At 41.8% G+C, this 25,499-nt stretch overlaps 2 protein-coding genes across 2 annotated transcripts in view; one reads left to right on the plus strand and one right to left on the minus strand.

Moving 5' to 3' along the window:
• col22a1 (collagen, type XXII, alpha 1) overlaps positions 1-464 on the plus strand; it is an 83,048-nt gene extending 82,584 nt beyond the window's left edge. Inside the window, exon 64 of the mRNA XM_066669339.1 lies at positions 222-464. Coding sequence (XP_066525436.1) covers positions 222-415 — 194 coding nt within the window. The 3' untranslated portion in view covers positions 416-464. The remainder of the gene's footprint in view (positions 1-221) is intronic.
• Positions 465-5,836: 5,372 nt separating this feature from the next.
• LOC136695221 (collagen alpha-3(IX) chain) overlaps positions 5,837-25,499 on the minus strand; it is a 50,752-nt gene continuing 31,089 nt past the window's right edge. The window contains exons 19-37 of the mRNA XM_066669149.1: positions 24,859-24,912; positions 23,470-23,523; positions 22,566-22,619; positions 22,357-22,410; positions 20,388-20,441; positions 19,717-19,770; positions 17,484-17,528; positions 17,193-17,246; positions 16,859-16,912; positions 15,737-15,790; positions 14,742-14,813; positions 13,580-13,615; positions 13,432-13,476; positions 12,187-12,219; positions 11,948-12,094; positions 10,895-10,949; positions 10,018-10,212; positions 7,373-7,450; positions 5,837-6,498 (exon numbers count right to left, since the gene is read on the minus strand). Coding sequence (XP_066525246.1) covers positions 6,299-6,498; positions 7,373-7,450; positions 10,018-10,212; positions 10,895-10,949; positions 11,948-12,094; positions 12,187-12,219; positions 13,432-13,476; positions 13,580-13,615; positions 14,742-14,813; positions 15,737-15,790; positions 16,859-16,912; positions 17,193-17,246; positions 17,484-17,528; positions 19,717-19,770; positions 20,388-20,441; positions 22,357-22,410; positions 22,566-22,619; positions 23,470-23,523; positions 24,859-24,912 — 1,392 coding nt within the window. The 3' untranslated portion in view covers positions 5,837-6,298. The remainder of the gene's footprint in view (positions 6,499-7,372; positions 7,451-10,017; positions 10,213-10,894; positions 10,950-11,947; positions 12,095-12,186; positions 12,220-13,431; positions 13,477-13,579; positions 13,616-14,741; positions 14,814-15,736; positions 15,791-16,858; positions 16,913-17,192; positions 17,247-17,483; positions 17,529-19,716; positions 19,771-20,387; positions 20,442-22,356; positions 22,411-22,565; positions 22,620-23,469; positions 23,524-24,858; positions 24,913-25,499) is intronic.

Genomic DNA, 25,499 nt, shown 5'->3' on the forward strand with positions numbered 1-25,499 from the left:
CTGACCCGGGCTGTTTAGACAGGGGGAGAGAACTGCTGTGGGGTTTGATCCTTGGGGTGTTTTGACCAAAGCAGGTATCAGCTATTTTATTACGACCCAGAACTGTACACTGTACACTCTACACTTTGGAGAAGTGGGAGAATACAGAAAGTCCCCTTTAATGCAGGTGTGAAATATTCCCCATCAGCACTTTTAAGTTGAGCTCTGTCTGTGTGCTCCAGGTCCTGCAGGAATGCCCGGATACGGTAAAGACGGTCTTCCAGGAGCAGCAGGAGCTCAGGGGGAGCCTGGACACCCTGGTCCTCATGGTCAGCCTGGCCCCCCGGGACCCCCTGGACAGTGTGACCCCTCACAGTGTGCCTACTACGCCAGCCTGGCATCACGACCTCACACTAAAAACGTCAAGGGCACCTAAGCCACCCTCCTTTCACCTGGACCTATTTATGAACTTGGAAATTCAAAGAAGCCACAGCTTTTCTGTCAACGTCCAGGAAACGTCGGTTTGGGAAAGCTAAAGTATGTGTGTGTGTGTGTGTGTGTGTGTGTGTGTGTGTGAGAGAGAGAGAGAGAGAGAGGCTGTATGAATATGTGGATGAGTGTGTGTGTGTGTGTGTGTGTGTCCTGCCGGTCAGATATAACAGGGAATTATGGGTAATTAGTTTGTTAGGCAGGAATAGGGGGTTTGTAATATGTTGGGGATGGCTACCTACACTATATGTCCAAAAGTTTGTAGACACCCCTATAATCTGTGTATTTAGCTACTTAAAGCAGCATCCATTGTGCGTTTAGACCTTCAGTTGTGTACACACTGCTGACATGAGCAGCTGCACATGAGCTTAGGGCCACCATGTTGAATGTCAGGCGTCACCTAGAGAGGTTTTCTGGAGTGATGTAACATGATTCAACATCAGCACCTGATCTCACCAGTACCCTTGTGGCTTAACTCCATCAAATCCTCGCAGAAATATTTAAATATCTACTTTAGAGTCTTCCAGAATGACCCTATTGATATCCTTCAATTCTGGATGAACATTTGTCTACAAACTTTTGGCCATGTAGTGTATTTGACTATAGCTCAATATTCACTCTGTATTGACCAAGACATACTGTCATTGCCTTCAAGCGTTTTAGGCTACCGTCAATGATGTCACTATGGAAATGTACCCCCCCCTCCCCCCAAAATGCCCCTAATACCCTGACATGAGTTGCCGTGATGAGACAGCTGCCCCCTCCACCAGGCCGGAGACAGACAGAGGAAGATAAGTCAGGCTGAAGTCATTGGTCAGTGTCTGGAGAACTGATCTCTTGCTAAGGAGGGTTTTTTTTTGGAGCTGAGGTGGGGGCAGTTATCGAGTTAGAAGATTTATCTTCTGGAGTTTTATTGATGTTCAGGGGGAGAAAAAGTCTCAAGTGATTTTCACACCTCAAGGAGATGCAGTGGTTACCAGTCCGCTCTGAGATGGTGATGCGTGCCGTTTAGATCTTGATTATTTTTTCCATTTTCATTATATTCTGTTGTATTATGGAGCTCAGTGTGTGAATTTTTGTTTTATGAAGTTAAGCTACGTTACGTCCTGTATTAAATAAGAACACCTTCTGCATTCTAATGAAAGCAGGGTGTATTTTAGGTAACACAATGTCTTTTAAGGCTCTACAAACGCATGTGTAATAAGTTGTAAATTAGTGTGTCTTAACCTGGGCTCCCTCCCAGGGCTGTGATTATGGGTGTGTTGTTTGATGTCTTGATGCATGTGATTAGAGCAGACCCACCGACCAATCATCATTCCTCGCTAAACCCAATTTAAACCCACTTTTGTCCAGCAGCGAAAGATACCCACTGCTGCACCTGCTCTGTACTCTATTAACACAAGGGTTTATGTGCATCAATCTGTATCGGTTGTATTTTTGACACCGCTGGACATTATGGGAGGAGTCTTCAGACCTGTAAGTAAAGGTCTGAGGTTTGAAGTAGTTGCATCATCAGGCCACCCTCCCTCCATTCTGACCCCCTCTGTTCAACCCCTATATCCACCTTTCCAATGGTTCTGACAGCTCAGCAGCTATGGAGGATACTGTCCTTTCCTGCGCTACCTGTTTTACAGTTCCATCAGTTGTGTTGACTCATAAAGTTTCAGTATCTTTATATCCCCGGTGTTGTTTTCCGGTGAGTAACACAGAGGAGGTCATTAGGACGATTGCTTCAGTCCCACACGGGCAATAAAATAAGGACTGTTAACTCTGATGGAAAATCATTGACCACTTGATGTTTGCTTTAGTGAAATTCTTCCACACTTAAAGTCCAGAAGATGTTGGACTTCTCCAGCTCGGCCTCTTGTGAGCTAATTAGAGACACCTGAAAAGACAAAGACAAAGAGTTTGTTTCTGAGCCTGCATGAAATTACCAAAATCCTCAGCCAGGGGATTTCATTTGAGCGAAGGGCTGACCAGCGGTATCATTTTGTTTTTCTCTGGTTGTCCATGGTTTTGGAAAGAGTGAATGGGCAGACCCAAGGCCTCATTTATAAAATATTGAATTTCATCCAAACCCACGCAGATACAGGGAGAACACACCACACTCCTCACAGACAGTCACCCGGAGGAAACCCACGCAGACACAGGGAGAACACACCACACTCCTCACAGACAGTCACCCAGAGGAAACCCACGCAGACACAGAGAGAACACACCACACTCCTCACAGACAGTCACCCGGAGGAAACCCACGCAGACACAGGGAGAACACACCACACTCCTCACAGACAGTCACCCGGAGGAAACCCACACACACACACAGAGAACACACCACACTCCTCACAGACAGTCACCCGGAGGAAACCCACGCAGACACAGAGAGAACACACCACACTCCTCACAGACAGTCACCCGGAGGAAACCCACACACACACACAGAGAACACACCACACTCCTCACAGACAGTCACCCGGAGGAAACCCACGCAGACACAGAGAGAACACACCACACTCCTCACAGACAGTCACCCGGAGGAAACCCACGCAGACACAGAGAGAACACACCACACTCCTCACAGACAGTCACCCGGAGGAAACCCACACACACACACAGAGAACACACCACACTCCTCACAGACAGTCACCCGGAGGAAACCCACGCAGACACAGAGAGAACACACCACACTCCTCACAGACAGTCACCCGGAGGAAACCCACGCAGACACAGAGAGAACACACCACACTCCTCACAGACAGTCACCCGGAGGAAACCCACACACACACACACAGAGAACACACCACACTCCTCACAGACAGTCACCCGGAGGAAACCTTGAAAGCTTGTATTTATCTCATCTTTGGTTTGGTTTGAATGTTAACCAATCAGGGGAGATAAAAAAAAGTATTAAGTCTGGGACAGGTTTTTCTATATCTTTAGTAAATTTTACATGAGATTCATATATTATGAAGGGAGTGTCACTGTCACACAGCTCCATGGTCTCAGGGTTCAGGGTTGTGGTGTGTTCCCACACATTCCAAACCGACGTTGGTCGGTGGATTGTCCAAAGGTGTGAGAGTCACTGGGTGTGTGTGAGTGTTTGACATTGGCTCCAGACCCAACATGACACTCTCATAAATGAATGTGCAGATTTGTGCCTGTGAATGTTTTATAAATGAGGCCCCCAGATTAATTAAGGGTTCGGCAGAGTTTTGAGAAGGAGACTTGAGATTTTTAAAGGAACTAATTCATCTATGTACTGTAATTAATGAAGAAATGATTGCTCTGTATTAGCTACAAGTGTCTTTTTCCCCATCCCCCCAATCACCCAAAACAGGGCTGAACACTTTGTTGTGGACAGTCTGTAACCAGAGTCTTCACCACAGTGGTTTTGTTGTTTATTGCTTGTTTGTGCTTGCTCATCCAGCCTCGTCTTCATTTATCATCTCCGGAAGAAGCTATGATGAGTGCTAATGATGAGACATGTTCAGACACGTCAACTCATTACTGCACATAAACATGGTAATTGATTAATATAAGCATTTTATTATTTTTTATTTTATTTTTATTTTTTACTGCCTCATGCCCTGACATCATCTCTGCATTTGTTTGTTAGTTTAATGGCTTTAATTTTTAAGTAAGTTTCTGAAGATGTTTCATCACAGTTTTGCATTAAATTAATTTAATTGAATAGTGGAACAGAAGTGTAAAATTACAAAGTATGCATGAAGTCTACCTGTGTATTACTGATTTTTTGGTGCTAAACTAATCTGAATTAGGACACGGTGTATGTACTGGAACGAGAATAAGTTGTATTAATAAAGAGTGGATCAGGCCCATTTTATAGGACATGCATTTTCATTGGGTTCTTGTGATTTTCCCGAAATATCAAAAATTGTTTGTCATGTTTCCATTTTATACAGCAACACACAATTTGCTCATTAATAATAAGGTTAATTATCCTGTGCTTAAGCAACAAACAAACCTACAGACATCTCTATTAAATGCATCCATTGTAGTCTTTATGATGACTGACTCTTTATGGATTATATAAGTCGTCCTTAAAATCTTATATAGGGGTCAAGAGGAGTCATGGACCATGACATAAAGTGAAGTGGTCCAATATAAAACTTGCAAGTTGCAAGTTTTACTGCAAATACCAATTGGTTAAAATCATCAAACTATTTTTTGCATGGTACTTTAGGTATTTAAGACTGAGTTGTAGGTTCTGGATTCTCTTTTCTCTTGGATTCTCTGAGGTGTTCCTCAGGGGTTGGTATTAGGCCCAGTTGAATGTCATATTCACTGGGTCAAAGCCACATTCTGGCTTTGCATGATGAAAATGAAACATTAATTTACCTGTTTGAAGTCCCATTTCTATTCCTGATCTATGTCAGAGGATGTGTGGATCAATCAAGTGCTAAAATTAATAGTGATAGTAACTCTAATCATCTGTCTTCTCACAATCCTCTAAAACACAGGGCAACATTTGTCATCCAGCTGTGAGATACAATACAAAGAGCTGGGTTACTATTTCACTTTTCTACTGTTATGTAGCAAGGAAAAAAAAACAGCTCTATTCTCCTGAGAGTCAGAAACTCAGTTTTAGGTCTCAGCTAAAGGCTGGCAGTGTTTGTTCTGTACAGTGTCTATGTGGTTGCACTCAGGCATTGGGATCCACACAGACAACAGGGAAGACATCACCAACTCCACATTCAGCAGCCACTCAAACTTTCCTAGAAGAAAGTCTCTCATCCACCTACTGACATAGACCTGCTTAGCCTCAATGGGTTTGCACATTCTGGTGTTCAGGTTCTACAGCTGTTGGCCTCAAATCAAAAATCCGGCCAAGGCAATTGTCTGGAAGTAATTGTGCATTCTCTCTTTCTACTTGTTTTTTTCTATCACACGTTGGTTGTAGATATCAAAATCATTTTCACTCTGAAGTCACAGAGGCAACTCACTCAGATTTGCGCATAAGAAAATGCTTTAGAGTTTTCCTGTACATCCTATGATGAAAATGCTAATATGGCTAACAGCAAATAACAGCCTTTTCTCTTCATTGTGCTACACTGTTGGATCCTTTACATCCCCTGATGCAAAGAGGAAGTGGATTTCTATGCCTCTGAGTGAAGTCTCTCTCTCATCATTTCCCATCTTTTTACATTAATGCTGAGCTCTGAAACCAGACAATCTATAAGGCACCCATGTAAAAAAGAATGTGACTGCAACTTATGGATAATGGAAGGTTCAAGTGTGAGATGTTCAGCTGGTGTGTGGTGTAGGGTGTTGGGCAACAACTCTGCACTGAGAACAACAGAACTTTCAGGATCTTCTGTTTTGGAAAATGTTTTATTTCATCTTCCCATTTACTGAGGCACAGGGGTGTTGTGTGTGTTTGACCGAGCTTAGTCTCTGGTAGCATTATCTTTAATCACCACATTGTTTTCAGACATGTAATAATTACATGCCTAAAGGCACTTCTTTTTTTTACATTTCTGTACTTTGCATATAATTTCACAACAGGTTTTCGGCTATTCTTCTGGAGTTTTAGAGAAAAGAATTTGGCCCCTTGTGTTTCCTCCTGCGTTTATTCTACTGTATGTACAAGTCACAATCACAACCTTCACCTGGATCTGTATCAAAACTTTGGTCTTAGGAGAAATAGTGTCTTTTTACAACTTCAAGACATTTTCCTTATATTTGAAGATTCGACATCTGGAGTCTCTTCAAGTTTAGTAGATGCACTTCCACTCTGTTTGATGATGATGATGATGATTATGATGATGATGATGATGTAGGTTGAAGCTTTATCTCAGGAGCTCCAGGTTCATGGACCTTTAATGTTAAGAGGTTTTTTCCCCCCAACGACGTAAAGAGGCTGTGGTCTGAAACAGTTCGAGGGGTCACAGAGGCCGGGGGGTCCTGGAGGTCCACGGGTTCCTGGGGTGCCGGGGATGCCGTGTGCTCCTGTTTCCCCTCTGGCCCCATTCTGACCATCTTTGCCAATGCCAGGCTTCCCAGGAGGTCCTAAGTCGCACAAAAAAAACAGAAACATATAAAAGGTTGGATGCCTCAGCAATCTGAGTCATAGAGAGGTGGGTGTTGTTGCCTCCCCATTGCCCCTTATAACAAATAGCGCCAACAGTGGTTTTCAAAATGGTCTTAAAGAAAACCTCAGACGATGCACAGTTTACATCCTAAGTTCAGATTCCCTGTTGTGAACTGCACCATGTTTCCACCTGTTTAGATGGGAAAGATGGATACATTGTCAGAGAAGGGCATTGCTCAGGGCTCTGTTTCAGCATTGCTGTGGCTAAATTCAGTGCCAGAGCCTTAGATAAATGGACATTGGAGACATTAGAAAAAAAAATAATAATATTTAGCCCTGGGGGATTCTACCTTTGTGAAAATGTTGCAAAATGTAAAAAAAAGTAGTGCAACAACACACAAGGATTCAGAAAGGACTAAGAGGTGTTCCTCAGGGTTTCATATTAGGACCTGTTCAAAGTCATTGGATCTCAGGACACGCCACTGGTGCGTGATATAGTAAGCTCTTCACGTTGCCTATATTTAAAATTATTTAAAATGTAACTTAGCCGACTATGTGGTTAGGGTAGCGATATTCAAGCCTTACTCCAGAGGCTTCCAACACCTCTGGAGATTTATGAAGAGTCATTCAACATCAGCACCTGTCCCTAATGTTTATGTAGCTGGATCCCATCAAATAGCACAAATGGCCCCATTTCAAGTAATAAGCCTTCATATGAAAGTAGTGGGTGTCAAAAGGGGAACAAAAGAGCAACTGGTATCCTTTGAGCTCTGTGAATCTATTTGTGTTAAAATGGCTTCTATCTGGTTAACACACCAGTAACATGACCTTTCATTTTGAACAAAAACTTACCTTGAGCTCCTGGCTCTCCATGGGTCCCTGGGATCCCAACACCATTTTCTCCCTTATCTCCCTTAGGTCCAGCATCACCTGAATATCACAGACAAATGAAAAGGTACTGTTCCTATAGAAAGGCCTTAAGGATCATTTCTGGCATATGTTCAGAGGAACAAGGATGAAGAGACTATTCTATGTGTCTCTAAAATCAAAGATCAGGACTGTCCGATGTGTCTCTACAATCAAAGATCAGGACTGTCCGATGTTTCTCTACAATCAAAGATCAGGACTGTCCGATGTTTCTCTACAATCAAAGATCAGGACTGTCCGATGTTTCTCTACAATCAAAGATCTGGACTGTCCGATGATTCTCTACAATCAAAGAACAGGACTGTCTGATGATTCTTGACAATCAAAGATCAGGACTGTCCGATGATTCTTGACAATCAAAGATCAGGAATGTCCGATGATTCTCTACAATCAAAGATCAGGAATGTCCGATGATTCTCTACAATCAAAGATCAGGACTGTCCCATGATTCTCTACAATCAAAGATCAGGACTGTCAGATGATTCTCTACAATCAAAGATCAGGACTGTCCCATGATTCTCTACAATCAAAGATCAGGACTGTCCAATGATTCTATACAATCAAAGATCAGGACTGTCCGATTATTCTATACAATCAAAGATCAGGACTGTCTATTGTGTCTATATGAAATTAGGCGCTAAATGGTCAGAATCTTGACTACAGATTGGTCAGAATCTTCGTCCAGTTTGGAGGAAAGTTTGGCTCTGATTGGTCTGAAGCTCACCTCGTTTATCCTAAGGATAACCAGCACTGCCACTGGTAAGATGAACATCATATGTTGCCATGGTGACATATCCCAGTACAAAGTAATGCATATTTATGATGCGGTAAATCCAGTCTTAGATCAAGCTAAGATTGAAATTATCTGGCTAAGTAAGAAATTTTGCTTTGTGCGACAGAACCCACTTGATGACATTTAACAGTAACGATACAGCGAGATTATTTCTGCTGGTGACTGCTAATGTCTACATTAGTGACTGCTAATGAGTACATGCCAGTACGGCCCAGTGGTGGGGCACCGTTAACTTGTTTTCCGTTTTCCCTCTTGGCCTTTACGGACCGCTCCGGGTTCATTTAATAAACGATAGAGATGCAGTTCCACAGAAAGAACGATGGGCTCTCATTATCATCTGCTTATTACACTTCTATTTCCAAACTCATTAACAAGCACACTCCTCTTCCCCAGTGGAAGAACTCATTAGCATCCTCTGAGCACACCATGCTATGTGTGGAGACAGAGAAACTGTGAGGAACATGATGTCAAACCCCCAGCCCCCCAACCCCAAGAGGACATAGATCCCTGGTTCATCCTGCATCTAAAGGTTATGAGACTAGCATCAACTTCATTATCTGTGGTGAGAAATGCTTTCTGTGGGCTTCAGGATGGTCTGGATCGTGGAGGAAAGTGTGTCTGGTTTTATTTGTAATGTTTTGAGAAGCAGATTTCCTTCATTCATTCATTTCTTTATCCATTGTCAGTAACCACTTCATCAAGTAAGACAACTATGAAGCTAAATTAGGGTCAAACGTTTTGTTCATTTGTAAAAACCCTGAAACTGAAAGTTCAAATCTTGAGATTGAACTTTGAAAAATACAACAATCTATTAAAATAAATTATATATAAATATATTGTTTAAATATAATTTTGATTAAATTCTGGAATTCACTTCCCTGTAAATTTTGATATTAGAAATTTTATATTTTTCAGTTGAAGATTTTATGTTTTCAGATTAGATTTTTTTTTTTTAGTTTCATATTTTTTTTTTACTTTCGGAGCCTTGGTTTTCAGTTTCAGACTTTTGACCCTGATCTAGTGTGGGAGGCGGGACATCGGCGGAGATGGGCGTGCTAAAATGACTGACAGCATAACAATGCTGACTATGAGAAATATCACTGAACACTCACATTATACCCAATATTCAGTGTAAAACATTGACTTCAGACAATGACCTAAATAAACAATAAATTCTGCAATCTGTTTTTTCTGTTTGCGTTCTGTAAAGCTGTGAAATCAAGTGAGATGAGGAAAGTAACCAATATTAGGTTTTGTTTAACAGATTATCTGTATCACAACTTTATAAACCTGAATTTTATTGTTTGTGTGGAAATATACTGGCTACAGAGATGAAACTGAGGTCCCTTTTTAGAGGCATGTTTATTTCAAACAGCTCCTAGTGCACTAAGGAAAATGGCTTGAGCGATTTAAGATGGAACTAGAGAGTTTTTTTAATGTTGTGGTAGAATGTGATCAAGTACCATTTAAGACAGTAAGAGTTTCAGAACGTTATTCTCAATTTAAGGTGGGGGGGCACCATTTAAGGTGGATAGGCAACAAGTTTGTACTTCTAGCTGCATCTTGGAGACCGATTTCAGTTTTCAGATGAAGCTGAAATTTGTTCAGTCCAATAATATCACCAACATTTAAATCGGGAATAAAAACAGGCTAAAATCTCACACTTTCTACCTTTTCTTTCGGCTAAAGTTTCAGCTTTTCCACCATCAATTTCTGATCAATACGGGATCAATATTGGCCCTCAGTACATTTAGCACTCTGTCAGTAAAAGCCATACCTTTAGGTCCTTGTTTTCCTGGCAGGCCATAAAACCCTGGAGGTCCCTGGGGGCCCGGCAGTCCCTGGGGTCCCATATGTCCATCCGTTCCTGCAGGTCCGGGGGGTCCAGGGGGTCCCACTGGACCTGGGGTACCAGGAGCACCAATGGGCAAAGGCTTCTTGGCCAATTCTTTCTTGTAACCATCCAGACGTTCTGCAGAAAACACACAATTATTGCTCTGTTTCTCTGGAGCTGAAAAATCATCTCCTCAGCCAAAGGTCATAAAGATATCATAAAGACATATTGCAAAGGATTTAACATTAAAGTATTAATAATTTTATTAAAATTTCATCAAGAGAGCCCACAGTAAACTCAGTAAACCTTGAATTATTGACTACGTAAATAACAGCAACTTTTCAAATTAATCAGTCCTTACGTCTTTCAACGTAGAAGGACATTCTAACCCTGGTTCTGTTATCCTTTATAATCCCAGACATTCATTCATTCATTCATTCATTGTCTGTAACCATTCTCCAGAGTCGTGGTGGGTCCGGAGCCTAACCAATGTGGGAACACACCCTGGAGGAGGCGCCAGTCCTTCACAGAGTGAATCCCAGACATCAAATATCCAAATGTGAATATACTGTAGCTAATGCTATGCCCAGTGCCAGCAGTCAGCTAGAGGGGTGTAAAGCCCCACAGAATTGGGCTGGGAAACAGTGGAACTTTGATAGAGTCAAATACAGTCAAATTCTGACAGAAATGTTCCAACATCTTATGTACAGCTTTCTCAGAAGAGGACAAGCTTTTACCACGACAAAAGAGAACAAATTCCCAGGTGACACCCTTCCCTTCAGAAGAACCACTAGTTGGAGAAGCACAAAAAATATCTTGCCTTCGACAACTGCTGCACATATTTCACGGATCTTCTCATCACTCATTTTAGGACCCTGAGGAGAACAAAGACAAGGTGGAAATAGAGTGTTTTGTCACATATTCTTGTGCACCATCATCATCAAAGCACAGAATGTGGTGAATGTAGTATCTGTTGGATTATTAAAAGAGCTCCATGAGGTGTTGCCTGTGTCCTTAAAATGAAATTAAGTAATACTTGAGGGTGGGGTAGGTGTTGGATGGAGCACCAGTTGCACTATAGAACAATATGATGGGTCCTTCAACTGCATTACCTTCCACAAGATACATCCTGTTATCCATACAAAACACAATCACATCAATCACACTGCAATACTCCAGACATCTGTCTAGTCATGTGCTGCAGTGATGTAATATTTTGGAGTGGGTGCAATATGGAGTGCACCCAGCAATATGGCACCCACAGCTCCACTCCACAGCTCTTTGTGGCAGCGGGGTTAAGGACAGCACTGTGTTGCATAATGAGGAGGAAAAGTCTGTTAAAATCTGTTAGCCACATTAGCATTTTCATCATAGGATCTAATGGAAATCTGATCCCGCTCTGAGAGTAGAACTGATTCTTGGAGGACAATGCGGTATCACGACTCTCTGAATATATCATTCCTCTAAATTTGGCTTAAAGTTGTATAAAGTAGTTCAGTGTGATCAGTGTGAGAGGTTTCCATGATGCTGCAAAGCCCAGGCTGAATCACAAATATCTGATGATTCTCCTTCATTCTAAGAAACAGCCCCTACACTGACACCTATTGTCCTGGATGTGTCTGAGATTCTGCACTAGTCGGGGCTCCCAACTGGCACAGAAGTCTAGGCCTTGGCCCTATCACCTGCAGATCACAGGTACGTATCTGAGGCCGGAAGTCATGGAGCGTGAGCCTCATGTGTCTCAGAAGAAGATTGTGTTCACCGCCACCCTCTCTTCTTTATAAGGACTTTTAATTTGTCGGTTTGATGAGGATGCAAACTGCTGGTGCTCATATTCAATTTTTCATTTTTTGCACCCTGCCCTCTGACTCACAGAGTATCCTCTGGGTCCTGGTGCTCCTGGAAGCCCCCTTTCTCCCTCCAAGCCTCTTGCTCCCTGAGGTCCGGTCAGTCCTTCATGGCCTGGCTGCCCTGGACGGCCCTCGGCTCCTGTGGCTCCCCGCTGTCCTTTCTCCCCTCGCTTCACAGAAGAACACAGTATTAGTTGAAATGCAGCTGAAGGACAAATGTCTTGTTTTTAATGAGCGAAGATAAAGGAGAATCTGTCCGTACCTCTCCTTTGACTCCAGGAATGCCGGGTGGACCCTGCAACAGATAAGATTTATAGTTTAATGTGCAGTGTAAGATCTAAACACTCTTAAGTTGTATGCAAAACCCGGAGGAAACCCACGCAGACACTGGGAGAACACAACAAACTCCTCACAGACAGTCACCCAGAGCAGGACCCAGAGAGGTCCCTGGAGCTCTGTGACTGATTTTACATGGAAAGAGTGAACAAAATTGGCTCTAGACAGATAGTTAAGCATCCAATCATTTTGCTCAGTCTTAGTGAAACAACTGGATGGGATTTATGTCATTAGAACATTTATTTTACTGATTGCTATCGAGATTTAAAGAATATTTCAAGAAATATAGCCAATATTTGTAAGAAAATTCACCTAATCCAGCTTTTACACACAATATATAAACACCTACTTAAATATTCCTAGACAGCATGTGGTTGTTGTCATTTTCTCTAGAGATTCTTCTATGAAACAGCTCTTATACTGACACCTAGTGGCCTGGATGTGTCAGAGATTTAGTACTAGGTGGGCTATCAAAAGCCACAGTGACTTAAGAGTTATCTAGGGTGACCAGACGTCCTCTTTTACCCGGACATGTCCTCTTTTTTAGACTTAAAAAATGTCTGGGTGGAATTTCACAAACGTCCGGGATTTTGTTTTTCTAGAGCTTACATAGAACTTCGAGAAGCGTTTCATTCACAAACTAGTCCCGCCCTCCCCTACTCCGATTGGTTCGCTTGAGTGAGAAGGGGGCGTGGTGAAGTAGCCTAAAATCTTCTGATTGGACGGTCTGACTGTAGAGCTACAGTTATTGGTCGATAACCTTCTCTGTAAACATTTAATTGGTCAGTCTGCACGGCAGTAGTCCTTGTTCACGTCAGGCAAAGCTCCTGTACCCACCCTCATCTCGAGCAGCTATGCCGAAACGTAAATGTAAGTTCTCGGATGAATTAAAAAAGACATTCCCATGTTTTCCCACATGTAGCAAATAAAGGTGTAAAGGACCTAAAAGCACACATAGGTTCAGCTAAGCACACAATGGAAGGGAGAGGCGGGAGCTCATAACCACCCCACCCCCCTCCGAGACTTGTCCTCTTTTTCACCATCTCAGATCTGGTCACCCTAGAGTTATCCCTATCACAATTTGATTGCAGGTTTGAATCCAGTTTGTGCCTCAGCCGTCTCAGAAGCCCTAGGGAGCCCTCATGTCTTATAAGAATGTGGTCTACTGTACCTGGTCACCTTTAACACCTGCATCTCCGGTGGCTCCTGGATCACCCTGATGGACGAGTGAAAATAAAAAAAAGCGTCACCCGTGTTTTATATGACACAAAGTTTGGTAAAAAGTGTCTGTATGCCGAATGTAATATTTCACCACATACCTCACTTCCCTTGGGGCCAACTGGACCAATGGGTCCCTGCAATCAAACATACACAGCCATGTACACTCAGTAATACAGTATTACACATTACCAGCGCAATAACGCAAAGCTAATACACCAACTCAGCCTCGCAGGGACGGACCCATCCGTTTATTCACAGATCAATTCGTCCACTTGGTTCTCACTTGTCTTCTTCAGGAAGGACCAGATCTAAAGTGTCCACGGTTTGTGCGTCGGTGTAAACTGGGTTTACAGTATTTTGATAACAGATTAAAACTCGGCCCTTGGTCTTTATCAAAACTGGCCCACCACAGACAACAAGACCCCAGAGGTTCTTATAGACCCTTTAGTGTCCATTCCCTTTAATTAGACTGGATTAGACCCCAGCTGTCAGCTGAGCTGTGTCTGTAACACCCTGCCCAGCCTTGCTCAGTCTCTCCCCTGTACATGTGTCTTCTTTCTGTTTTAATCTGTGGTTCTGTTTGCCCCGCCCATGTCAGGTGCTGCACCTGGGACTGGATGGCCGCATGATTTCTGATCGACCCCAGGTGCTCCTGGCTGATCTGCTCACGTTCACTGTTTGCCCCTGGTCTTTGTGGTGTGTATGTGAATGAGTGAGAGACCAGTGTAAGATCTGTTTTCAGATGCTGAGAAACTCATGGAACTGGCTTGTGTGGCTTGTCTGTCTGTCTGTCTGTCTCACACACACACACACACACACTCGATCACTCGCATACATGCTCAAAAATAGACTAATTCACAAGGTGTGTCTAACAGAGTGGACAGTGAGTGGGCACAGTGTTTAAAAACTCCAGCAGCACTGCTGTGTCTGATCCACTCTACACCAGTGCAACACACACTAACACTCTGTCACTGCCACATATATGTAAATAAACATAGCACAAAAAGTAAGGAAATTTGTGTTTGGTAGATTATTTCTTTATTGTAACAATGCTTCTTGGCAATAAATCTTATAACCTTTTAATAAATAGTGCCACGTTTGTAAGGAACATGCATTTGTGGGAGGAGCAATAGAGCTGAGTGTGTGGGTTGCGCCCACAAAAAATGTGCCAAATCCACGTGTGTGATAAATATAATGTGTACAAAATAAAGGCTATGTAGAGTGTGATATATCTTCAATGCAGCCTTCAAATACACTCACCTGATCTCCTTTGTGACCTGTGTGTCCTTTGATTCCTCGAGGACCCATCAGACCGTGGTCTCCTTTCTCTCCCTGGGGAAAAAACACACAACGGCCACTGTTCACCATCAAACCTTCATCAAACCCTCACCTCATCACGTGCCAACGGGGAACTTGTATGTTTGAGTTTCCTTGGGCTCCCAAACAGGAGGAAGAGGGAGGCCTTGCCCTTAAGCGAGGGAATGTCTCACACTTGGTCCATGACGCCAATCAAAGCTGTGTCACATCCCACCTTTGAAGAGTTGATGGTTGTGTCCTGGAATTGAGAGCTTGGGTCCCTCAGAGTGTGTGGTGGCCCCTCACTTAGGGACAAAACCTCCCTGTTCCTCCATGTTGGTGTTTCCATTCACCGGGGGAGTCTTTTTGTGTTGTTGAGTTTGGTCTGGAGGGCTAGTTCTGTGGTAGTGTGACAGACCAATGTGACACCCTCCCCCGGTGCCAAGATGTTTTAATAACCTGACACTTAGGAAACTCAAGGGTCTACATGAGGCACACAGTGATCCAACTGCTTCTAAACGCAGGGTTTTTACTGATGGTAGGCAGCCTGCCAATAAACCCATCTCAGCACGTTGTGAGCACCTCAATCCTCCTGGTGCAGTCTTCTTATTATCACAGAGAACCTTCACTGGTAAAAAAAATAATTTAGGAATCTGTATGATTCATCATGGCACAACATGGGGTCAGTTGTGTGGTGGTGAAATACGAGGTTGGTGTTCAGAGTTTCCTGGTGGATGAGTCTTTTACAAATCAGTTTCCACACATGTGCATAGGAAAATAAAAGGAATATGAGTGAGGGTAAGGATTAAATCCAGGTGTCTTGAAATTGGAAAAGAGATTTAATCTGATCTAAGAAATCAGAGTACACTATCTACATGACCCTTTAACCATAGTCACATGTCTGACTAGAACTCTCTGAGAGTGAACGTTTGTTGTTCTGATGTTTCGGCCAGACTCACCGGGATTCCCGGAGCTCCCACTGGGCCGATTGGACCCATCTTTCCGGTCTCACCCTGAGGAGAAACAAAAGGAGTGATAGTTTTCATAAATTTATCCTAAAATCGCTGGTCTTAAAGGTTCCGTACTCTACAGTTTACCGAAACAAGAGCTCTGTTCTGATTGGATCTTTTATACTGTGCTTTGTTCAAAATGCAGTCCAGACTGGAACACAACTTATAACTTCCTGAATGGGCGGAGCTACAGTGAATCAGAGGGAATAAGTGGTTTTATATGTGTTGCCTTTGGTGACAAAAAAACCCACGTAGAAACAGGGAGAACACACCACACGCCTCACAGACAGTCACCCGGAGGAAACCCACACAGACACAGAGAGAACACACCACACTCCTCACAGACAGTCACCCGGAGGAAACCCACACAGACACAGGGAGAACACACCACACTCCTCACAGACAGTCACCCGGAGGAAACCCACACAGACACAGGGAGAACACACCACACTCCTCACAGACAGTCACCTAGAGCGGGACTTGAAGCCACAACCTCCAGGTCCCTGGAGCTGTGTAACTGCGACACCTACCTGCTGCGAACCTCTCCAGAAATGTAACTATGCATTGCATTCACACTGCCGCAACCACTGTGTTTGGTCACAACAGAGACTGCAGACAGCAGCAAATTCATAGTAAGAGACTTCCTCAGACATTGGTTTGGATGTCCCACGAGGAATAAAATATTTGAACACGGAAGAATACAGATGCCTTTGAAAAACCATGCTGCAAGGAATGGGAGCATGTGGGGAAAAACACTGCTGGCTTTGTATCTGTTGCTTTCCTGGCACTGCATATGAACTAGGTCCTTTAATCTTATATCCACTGTCTTATATTAGCGGTTCCTTAAACTGTCACTGTGTGGTAAACTGTAATGAACAATGATCTCCACCAGGTGGTGACAACGAGTACCACCAACAATGTCAGACAGTGTTTCCATCCGTGTGTGTGGGATGTGTGTTATTGCCATACTGTTTACTGTAGGACTGTGTTTGTATTTGATAGATATGTTTCATAATTAATACTAGATTAATGAAGGTAATTTGGGTTGGAATGTACTGAAAGTTCACATACGGTGGTTCCTTTCACCCCTGGGGCTCCGTCCTGTCCAGGAGCTCCTGGTTCACCCTGCGGGACAAAGGTAAAGGACAAAACATCGGTTTATTTAAAGACATGGCTCACCTTCATTCATTCATTCATTCATTCATTCACTGTCAATGGTGATCTCGGGGTAATGCTCCCCATTCTATTGGCCAGTGCTTTTCTCCGGAGATGATACACACTGTGTGAGGGCAGCTGAACACACCTGTTTACACTCTACAGGAGCTTAATTCACTTTATATTCAAGGGATGTCTACAAACACTTGGATATATAATGTATATATGAATAAAGTAGACAACGACGTACTGGTTTACCAGGAACACCGACTGGGCCAACAGGACCCTCAGCTCCAGTGTCACCCTGTGACCAACACACAAACAGATAGATATTAGAGCTAATGGTCTTCATTAATTCGTTGCATGGTGCAGATCAATTTTATTGATTGATTGATTGAAAAATATATTGTCCCTAAAGGAATTGGTCTTGCACATCACAATAAGCCACATTAAACATGAACAAGAATTAATAATAATAAATAAAAGAACACCTCACACCCCCGTGGCAGTATAAATCTAGTTAAACTCCTATACGTCTTACCTTCTGGCCCACGGGTCCCACGAGTCCCTGCTTCCCTGGCAAACCCTGTGTTTCAGATAAAAGACAAAGGTCTGGTTTCATTCACTTCACTTTCATCACGTTCAGCTCAGCTGCATTTACAGAAAGTGCAGTGACACGGGCACACAGCCCAGAGAACAACAGTCATCACTGAACCGCAAACACTACTTAAAACACATGCTCTTACGTTATTTGAGTTCACCACCTCACTTTTCAGTTCAGCTGATCATGTGCGTATCATTAATTAATGCTGTACAGAACAGACCTCATCTTCGTGGTTAATGAGCCGTCTGCATACTGTTGCTCCCAGAGCTAAACCTAGTCCAGTCCAACCCCCCAGTATCTGTGGATATGCTAGCTCTGCTTCCAGTTATCTGTAATTGACCCTTTCAAACATCAGTTCCCTCCTCGGGATGTCAGTCATCTCGTTGTCCAGCGTATCCACACTGCACACACCACCCACCAACCCACGGACAAGGAATTCAAGGACTGGTTTATTGATTGATCGATTGAGTTTGTTTTAGAAAGCTCTTTCTGATGGGCTACATTTGCTGTACTTTGGAAGCATGTTCCAGAGCAAAGCTGCTGAGCAAAACATGTTTTCTTTCCCGATTTTGTTTTGAACCTAGAGTCTGTGGATTTTCAACATGTTTAATGAACATCAGTGTCTCTAACCACAGAAGAATAATTTGTTAAATACACTGAGGCTATTTTGAATAATCTCGTAAGCAGCATCTTGTTACCTCCATACCTCAATTATATTATGTCCATTTCACATATGAAAACACCAGCCGTTCTTTACAGATGAATGGGATTCACTTACAAATAAACTGCAGATTTACATACAAATTACAGGATCACTTACAAATAATCTACAGCTTTACGTACAAATTACAGGATCACTTACAAATAAACTACAACTTTACGTACAAATTACAGGATCACTTACAAATAAACTACAGATTTACGTACAAATTACAGGATCACTTACAAATAAACTAAAACTTTACGTACAAATTACGGGATTACTTACAAATAAACTACAGATTTATGTACAAATTACAGGATCACTTACAAATAAACTACAGATTTACGTACAAATTACAGGATCACTTACAAATAAACTACAGCTTTTCGTACAAATTACAGGATCACTTACAAATAAACTACAGCTTTACGTACAAATTACAGGATCACTTACCAATAAACTACAGATTTACGTACAAATTACAGCATCACTTACAAATAAACTACAGATTTACGTACAAATTACAGGATCAATTACAAATAAACTACAGCTTTTCGTACAAATTACAGGATCACGTACAAATAAACTACAGCTTTACGTACAAATTACAGGATTACTTACAAATAAACTACAGCTTTACGTACAAATTACAGGATCACTTACCAATAAACTACAGATTTACGTACAAATTACAGCATCACTTACAAATAAACTAAAGATTTACGTACAAATTACAGGATCAATTACAAATAAACTACAGCTTTTCGTACAAATTACAGGATCACGTACAAATAAACTACAGCTTTACGTACAAATTACAGGATTACTTACAAATAAACTACAGTTTTACGTACAAATTACAGGATTACTTACAAATAACAGGATTACTTACAAATAAACTACATCTTTACGTACAAATTACAGGATTACTTACAAATAAACTACAGCTTTACGTACAAATTACAGGATTACTTACAAATTACAGGATCACGTACAAATAAACTACAGCTTTACGTACAAATTACAGGATTACTTACAAATAAACTACAGTTTTACGTACAAATTACAGGATTACTTACAAATAACAGGATTACTTACAAATAAACTACAGCTTTACGTACAAATTACAGGATTACTTACAAATTACAGGATCACGTACAAATAAACTACAGCTTTACGTACAAATTACAGGATTACTTACAAATAACAGGATCACTTACAAATAAACTACAGTTATCTTCAATTGAAAGTTAAGAATCGACTTCCTTTTCCTGAAATGTTGCCATTTTTGGGATATAAGGATTAGATTAGGCTTTTTTGTGTGTATAAGCATACATTAAGTTCAATAGACAAAGAGACATTTTCTTCCAATCTATCTACGTTTTTATATCTATGATTTTATATATATATATATATATATATATACTCCCTTAACACATAGACAGATGAACACAGTAACACACTCACTGGAATGCCCACGATGCCTCTGACTCCGACAGCTCCAGGCAGCCCAGGTTCTCCCTGTTAGACACACACAGAATCTCCATATAGCACCTTAAACTGATCTGTAGTCTATTGTTTCACTGACACACACCTTGATTTACAGGCCTGAGATCAGCAGAAATGAGTTAAATTAATTACTACGAGCCAATGAAGTGTGTGTAGATGAAGAGAGGTGAAGAGGATTCCAAACTGAAAGGACAGCATTAGGTCTCAAACACTATGTATTTTTTATGTAACATCTTTTTAAATGAAAAGAAACTCAGATGATGAATACATGATGTAAACATTTGTATTTCGGTTTCAGTGAACCCCCCCATATCTACAAAGGGAACGAGTGGTCTACCATCAGAGACCACCACGGCATGCCCCTCTACAGCAGCCCTCAATAGACAAACCAAACACTGGCTCTAACACTGGCCTTTCATGTTTCTACACTGAGATATCAGCTTGGAAAGGGAGGGGTGAGGGAGGGGTATTCCATTTACTGTGATCTACCACTTCACCACTAGATGGCTCTAAATGTTACACACCGCACCTTTATTGTTAGCGCTGACTCCGGATGTGTGAACAGAGGTGTGCAGTGTATGGGTAAAATAATATGACCAGCTGTTCAGACTGAATGAAGTGGCACTCACCTTCTCTCCTGTCAGACCGACAGCTCCATCCAGACCATGTTTCCCCGGCTCCCCCTAGAGTCAACACATCATCATCATCATCATCATCATCATCAACCTGATTACCTTCTTCTGCACTGTCAACTCCCTCATCTTCACCTTCATGAGTATCATTATCATCATAATTAAACATCACTATCATCATCATCTACCTCAGTATCCTCATCCTCATCTTCATCATCAGTTGACTCCTGACTTTCTTCTTATACATCATTCTCTTCATAGTCACCATGACCATTAGCACCTACCTCATTATTCTCATCTTCATAGTTATCATCATCATTAACATCCTCATTATCATAAACATCATAATCAACCTCCTTATCATCATCCTCATCTTCATAGTCATCATCATCATTAACATCTTCATTATCATAAGCATCATAATCGACCTCATTATCCTCATCCTCATCTTCATAGTCATCATTAAGTAACATCCTCATTATCATAAACATCATAATCCACCTCATTATCCTCATCCTCATAGTTTTCATCATCATTAACATAAACATCATAATCAACCTCATTATTATCATATTTATCTTCATAGTCATCATCGTCATTAACATCCTCATTATCATAAACATCATAATCAACCTCAATATTATCATATTTATCTTCATAGTCATCATCATCTTTAGCAACCTCGTTATCATAAACATCATAATAAACCTCACTATCCTCATCTTCAGTCATCAACAAAATTCTCATTAACATAATCATAATCAACCTCACTATCCTCATCCTCATCTTTATAGTCATCATCATCATCATTAAAATTCTCATTATCATAAACATCATAATAAACCTCATTATCCTCATCCTCATCTTCATCATTAACATCCTCATTATCATAAACATCATAATCTACCTCATTATCCTCATTGTCATCATCGTCATTAACATCCTGATTATCATAAACATCATAATCAACCTCATTATCCTCATCCTCATAGTTTTCATCATCATTATCATAAACATCATAATCAATCTTATTATTATCATCCTCATCTTCATAGTCATATCATCATTAACATCCTCATTATCATAAACATCATAATCAACCTCACTATCCTCATCCTCATCTTCTTATTCTTCATTATCATTAACATCCTCATTATCATAAACATCATAATCAACCTCATTATCTTCATCCTCATCTTCATACTCTTCATCATCATTAACATCCTCATTATCATAAACATCATAATCAACCTCATTATCTTCATCCTCATCTTCATACTCTTCATCATCATTAACATCCTCATTAACAACATCATAATCAACCTCACCATTCTCATCCACATTGTCAGTGGATGTAACAGTAATGTAACAGTGAGAGGGAGTGTGTTTTAATGACCGTGATTCAGCCAGGTGTTTATGTGACTGCACAGCCGCCACGCTCTGTTTCTGTCTGTGTTAAAGTAGCTCAGGACGTTAGTAACAGTCAGCTGCAGTGTAAACGTTCACACTCTGACATTCATCAACATTCACAGAGCACGGATCATTATCTCTGAGCGCTGCAGTGAGCCACTCGATGTTTCATTACCACAGCATTCAACTACAACCTAGAACCAGAACACAACAAGCTATAGCCTGTCACAGGTGGCTTGATGCACCTCAGATGGAGACCGTCGACCAGAAGTCTTAAGATAAACAGACTAAAGCTAATAATTAGCATCGTGGGCTAAGTCAGTTAGCTGCTACAAAAATGTGATAAATTCCTTAACAATAAAAATGTCTTATTCCTTTCCCTTTCTAGTAGAATTTAAGAAGCACCCTGAGCTTGGTAATGTATGATCACATAGCTAATCGCAGTATCTATAGTTATTCATCACATCACTCACTCGGCTCTGTTCAGTGACGTGAAAACAATATCCCAAGGTGCTTTAATAGTATAGAGGTAAAAGAAGAGTGTGTCTGAACTCACAGCGTCTCCTTTGGCACCTGTGGCACCCCTCACACCTGCAGGTCCGGCTGCTCCCTGAAATAAACATGTGAAAATGTAATGCGGAAAACAAATAAAGGTGTAAGAATATATTTATTCCAGTCCGTCTTTCAGAACTGCAAACAAACACAGAGCATGGATTCATATTACAGTCTGTTCATTTCCATTATTACAATTTAAATATTGTTTACCTCATCGCCTTTAGGCCCTGGGAGTCCGTCACGTCCTCTGATTCCTTCAATGCCCTTTTATACACACACACACACACACACACACACACACACACACACACACACACCACAAAACCTCAACAGGATTTACAGGTCATTTCAATACAAACTGAATCAAATCAACACTTCATTAAGCTTTGGCTGAATCAGACAAGACACTGTAATTTGAAAACAAACAAATTAACTGATCATTTCTACATCTGCAAGATTGGTGAAGAGAGATCTGTTATTAAGGGGTTAATCGACATATGGAAGGACACTTTAAAGCAACTCTATGTAGTATTTTTACCTCAGAATTCCAGATTCAAAATCATTGTGATGCTCCGCTGAGCTGTAACAGGGAGAATACAGCACCTGTAGATGCCACTCTGGGCTCAGCAGCTTCAGAAACTGCACTATGTAAATTTGGGTGGTGGGCACAGTGGTGTTAACGTGAATTAATCTCTAAAACTGTAGGGGGAGCTCAAGAGCAAAAATACCTGATTTTACCTAGTGTTCCTTTAAATGAAAAATAAATGTCCATAGATGCCGAAAACAAGTGCCCCGATTTCAGACGGCTCCCTCTGAACCCTCAGTGTATTCTGACCCCTGCTGATTCTGAGGCTCTGTACCTTATCTTACCCTCTCTGAGAACATCTACCCTTTCCATATAAAACATTTCCGCCAGCCAAAGGAGACTCTGAGGTGTCCTTTGAGGTCTTTGAGCTCATCTCTGAAAGCCTGACCCTCGGCTCCTGACCGCTGCGACTCGCTCTGCTCTTTCAGAAACATCACAGAGGTCAGAGCTGGCCGCTACGCTCTCCTGCTGGACGCTAATGCGGCTCGGCAGCCGTTTGATCTGTTCGGTGAAACAGTGTGTGTTTACCGGAGCTCCTGGTGGTCCTGTGGGTCCCGGAATACCGTTAAAACCTGGAGGACCCTGAGTAACAAACACACACAGAGAAATACATCAGTTCCTAGTGTATAAGTGTGAATGTAAACAGTGGAGTGGTGTGGTAGGGAATAGAAGCCACTTATTTATGGGTTGGATTAGGGTTTAGATCATTTGGGTTTCTCTCCGCTCCACACTGAGCAGCGTAGACCACTGATGCTTAATCACTTCTCTGCTCTGTTGAGCGCCCAGTGCTTGGTGTGTAAAACAATACTGCTTTAAAAGGCAAATGTAATTATTGGGAAGTGCTGATGAAGCTAAATTGAACGAGATTTAGGCCAGAGATTACTCTGTGGGAACTGATCTTCACCACCATTTTTCACTGTATTACCAGCCCTCACTCGCTCTTGTCAGATAGGGGATATGTTATAAAATAATTCTTTTTTCAGCTCATGTGCACATTACTCTGGGGATCTGGAGTGCACCAGCCCACACACTAAACGAGCTGTTTCTAATACTTCTCTGCTTCGGAAGTCAAGAGCAGAGACGTTAGCATCACCCCGCCCCCTCCTTTCTGTCCAATCACAGCACTGGACCCGCTTTTATGTGCGAGCACAAAGACGAGGTTAAACGCAGCAAAGAAAAAAATAAGAGAAATAAAAATACTGAGTAAAAATGGAGAAAAGGAGAACAGAGAAGAAAGAGAACTGAGCGAAAATGACTAAAAACCAGAGCTTCTGCTCCTCGCTCCTCACTGCTGTGCGCTCGGGGTCGGGGTGAACAGCGAGCGGCTCATTATCATTTAAAGGAACAGGCGCTGACAGCAACCGCTTTGAACATGGCTGTTTAGACAGTGGGAGAACGCTGCTGTGGGGTTTGATCCTTGTGGTGTTTTGACCAAAGCAGGTCACAGATACTTCATTAAGAACCAGAACTGTGTCATTTGCTTTTGTCTTAACTATTATACAACTGTGTTTTACTATATTGTTAAATCCCATATAAATTAGTGATCGCTGCTGTTCAACTTTTATTGTCTCCATAGAAAAGTAAAGAAACCAAATGAGGGTGCCCTGGACGCTATGGATTATGGAACGTTATGGGAGTGTAAGTTAGAAAGGTATAGATGCCCTTAGCACTGGGCTGTGGAGCAGGGGGTGAGTGTAGTGTTGTGTCCAGTACATTTGAGACCATCAGATGCTCATATAAATGGTAAAAGGATGTTACATGATCAAAGAGGGAAACATAATCCCTACAAACACTGGGATTCTGTTGATTATAAATGAATGCTGCGTGTTTTCTAATGAATGCATGTTGTGGCAGCTAAGTAAATCTTTGATTAAATTCAGTGATAGAAATGTTCCCTGAGTTTCTTGAAGCTCTTACCCGATCTCCCTTTTCTCCGTGGTCTCCAGGGTGCCCTATAGGACCTCTCTGACCCTGTGAGACATGAAAATAAATTGAGGAAAAATAAAATAAGACATATTTAATACTACAAACACATACATTCCACATTAGTTTGATGCAGTCAATGGACGTTGTGTACTTAATCCATTCATTGGCCCTTTATTAATTACAGCTGTGTAAGAGCGAGCACAGGTCTGAGCACGTAGAATGATGTACAAACTCGTTATTGGTTCCTGGTTCCACTACTACAGCCCCTCCACCTGAACTGTATCTGGTGACGTCTCTAAACCCCATCTCTAACAGGAACAGTGGGCTTTGGAAACCACAACAAAGATATCAGTAACGTTAAGCGTTGTTATTGGAGTGTTGTTCCGTCATCAGTTCAGACAGATCAGTAGAGTTTGTTCCTTCCTTGTTGCAGCGTCCAGCTCTCGCTGGATTCTTTCGTCGGCCACCGATCCGAGGAGCGTTTGAACCTCTTCAAAAGACCACGGTGTCATTTTACGAGCTGCCGTCGTGAGTCGGATAAAAACAAACGTGATCTCTGCTGCAGCTGGAGATTTTACAGATGGAGAGTTGGTGCTGGTCGTCTGCAGGGACGACTCTCTCTGGACTATCAG

Source organism: Hoplias malabaricus, chromosome 4, assembly GCF_029633855.1.
Source record: "Hoplias malabaricus isolate fHopMal1 chromosome 4, fHopMal1.hap1, whole genome shotgun sequence".
In the NCBI taxonomy this organism is placed as follows: Eukaryota; Metazoa; Chordata; class Actinopteri; order Characiformes; family Erythrinidae; genus Hoplias; species Hoplias malabaricus.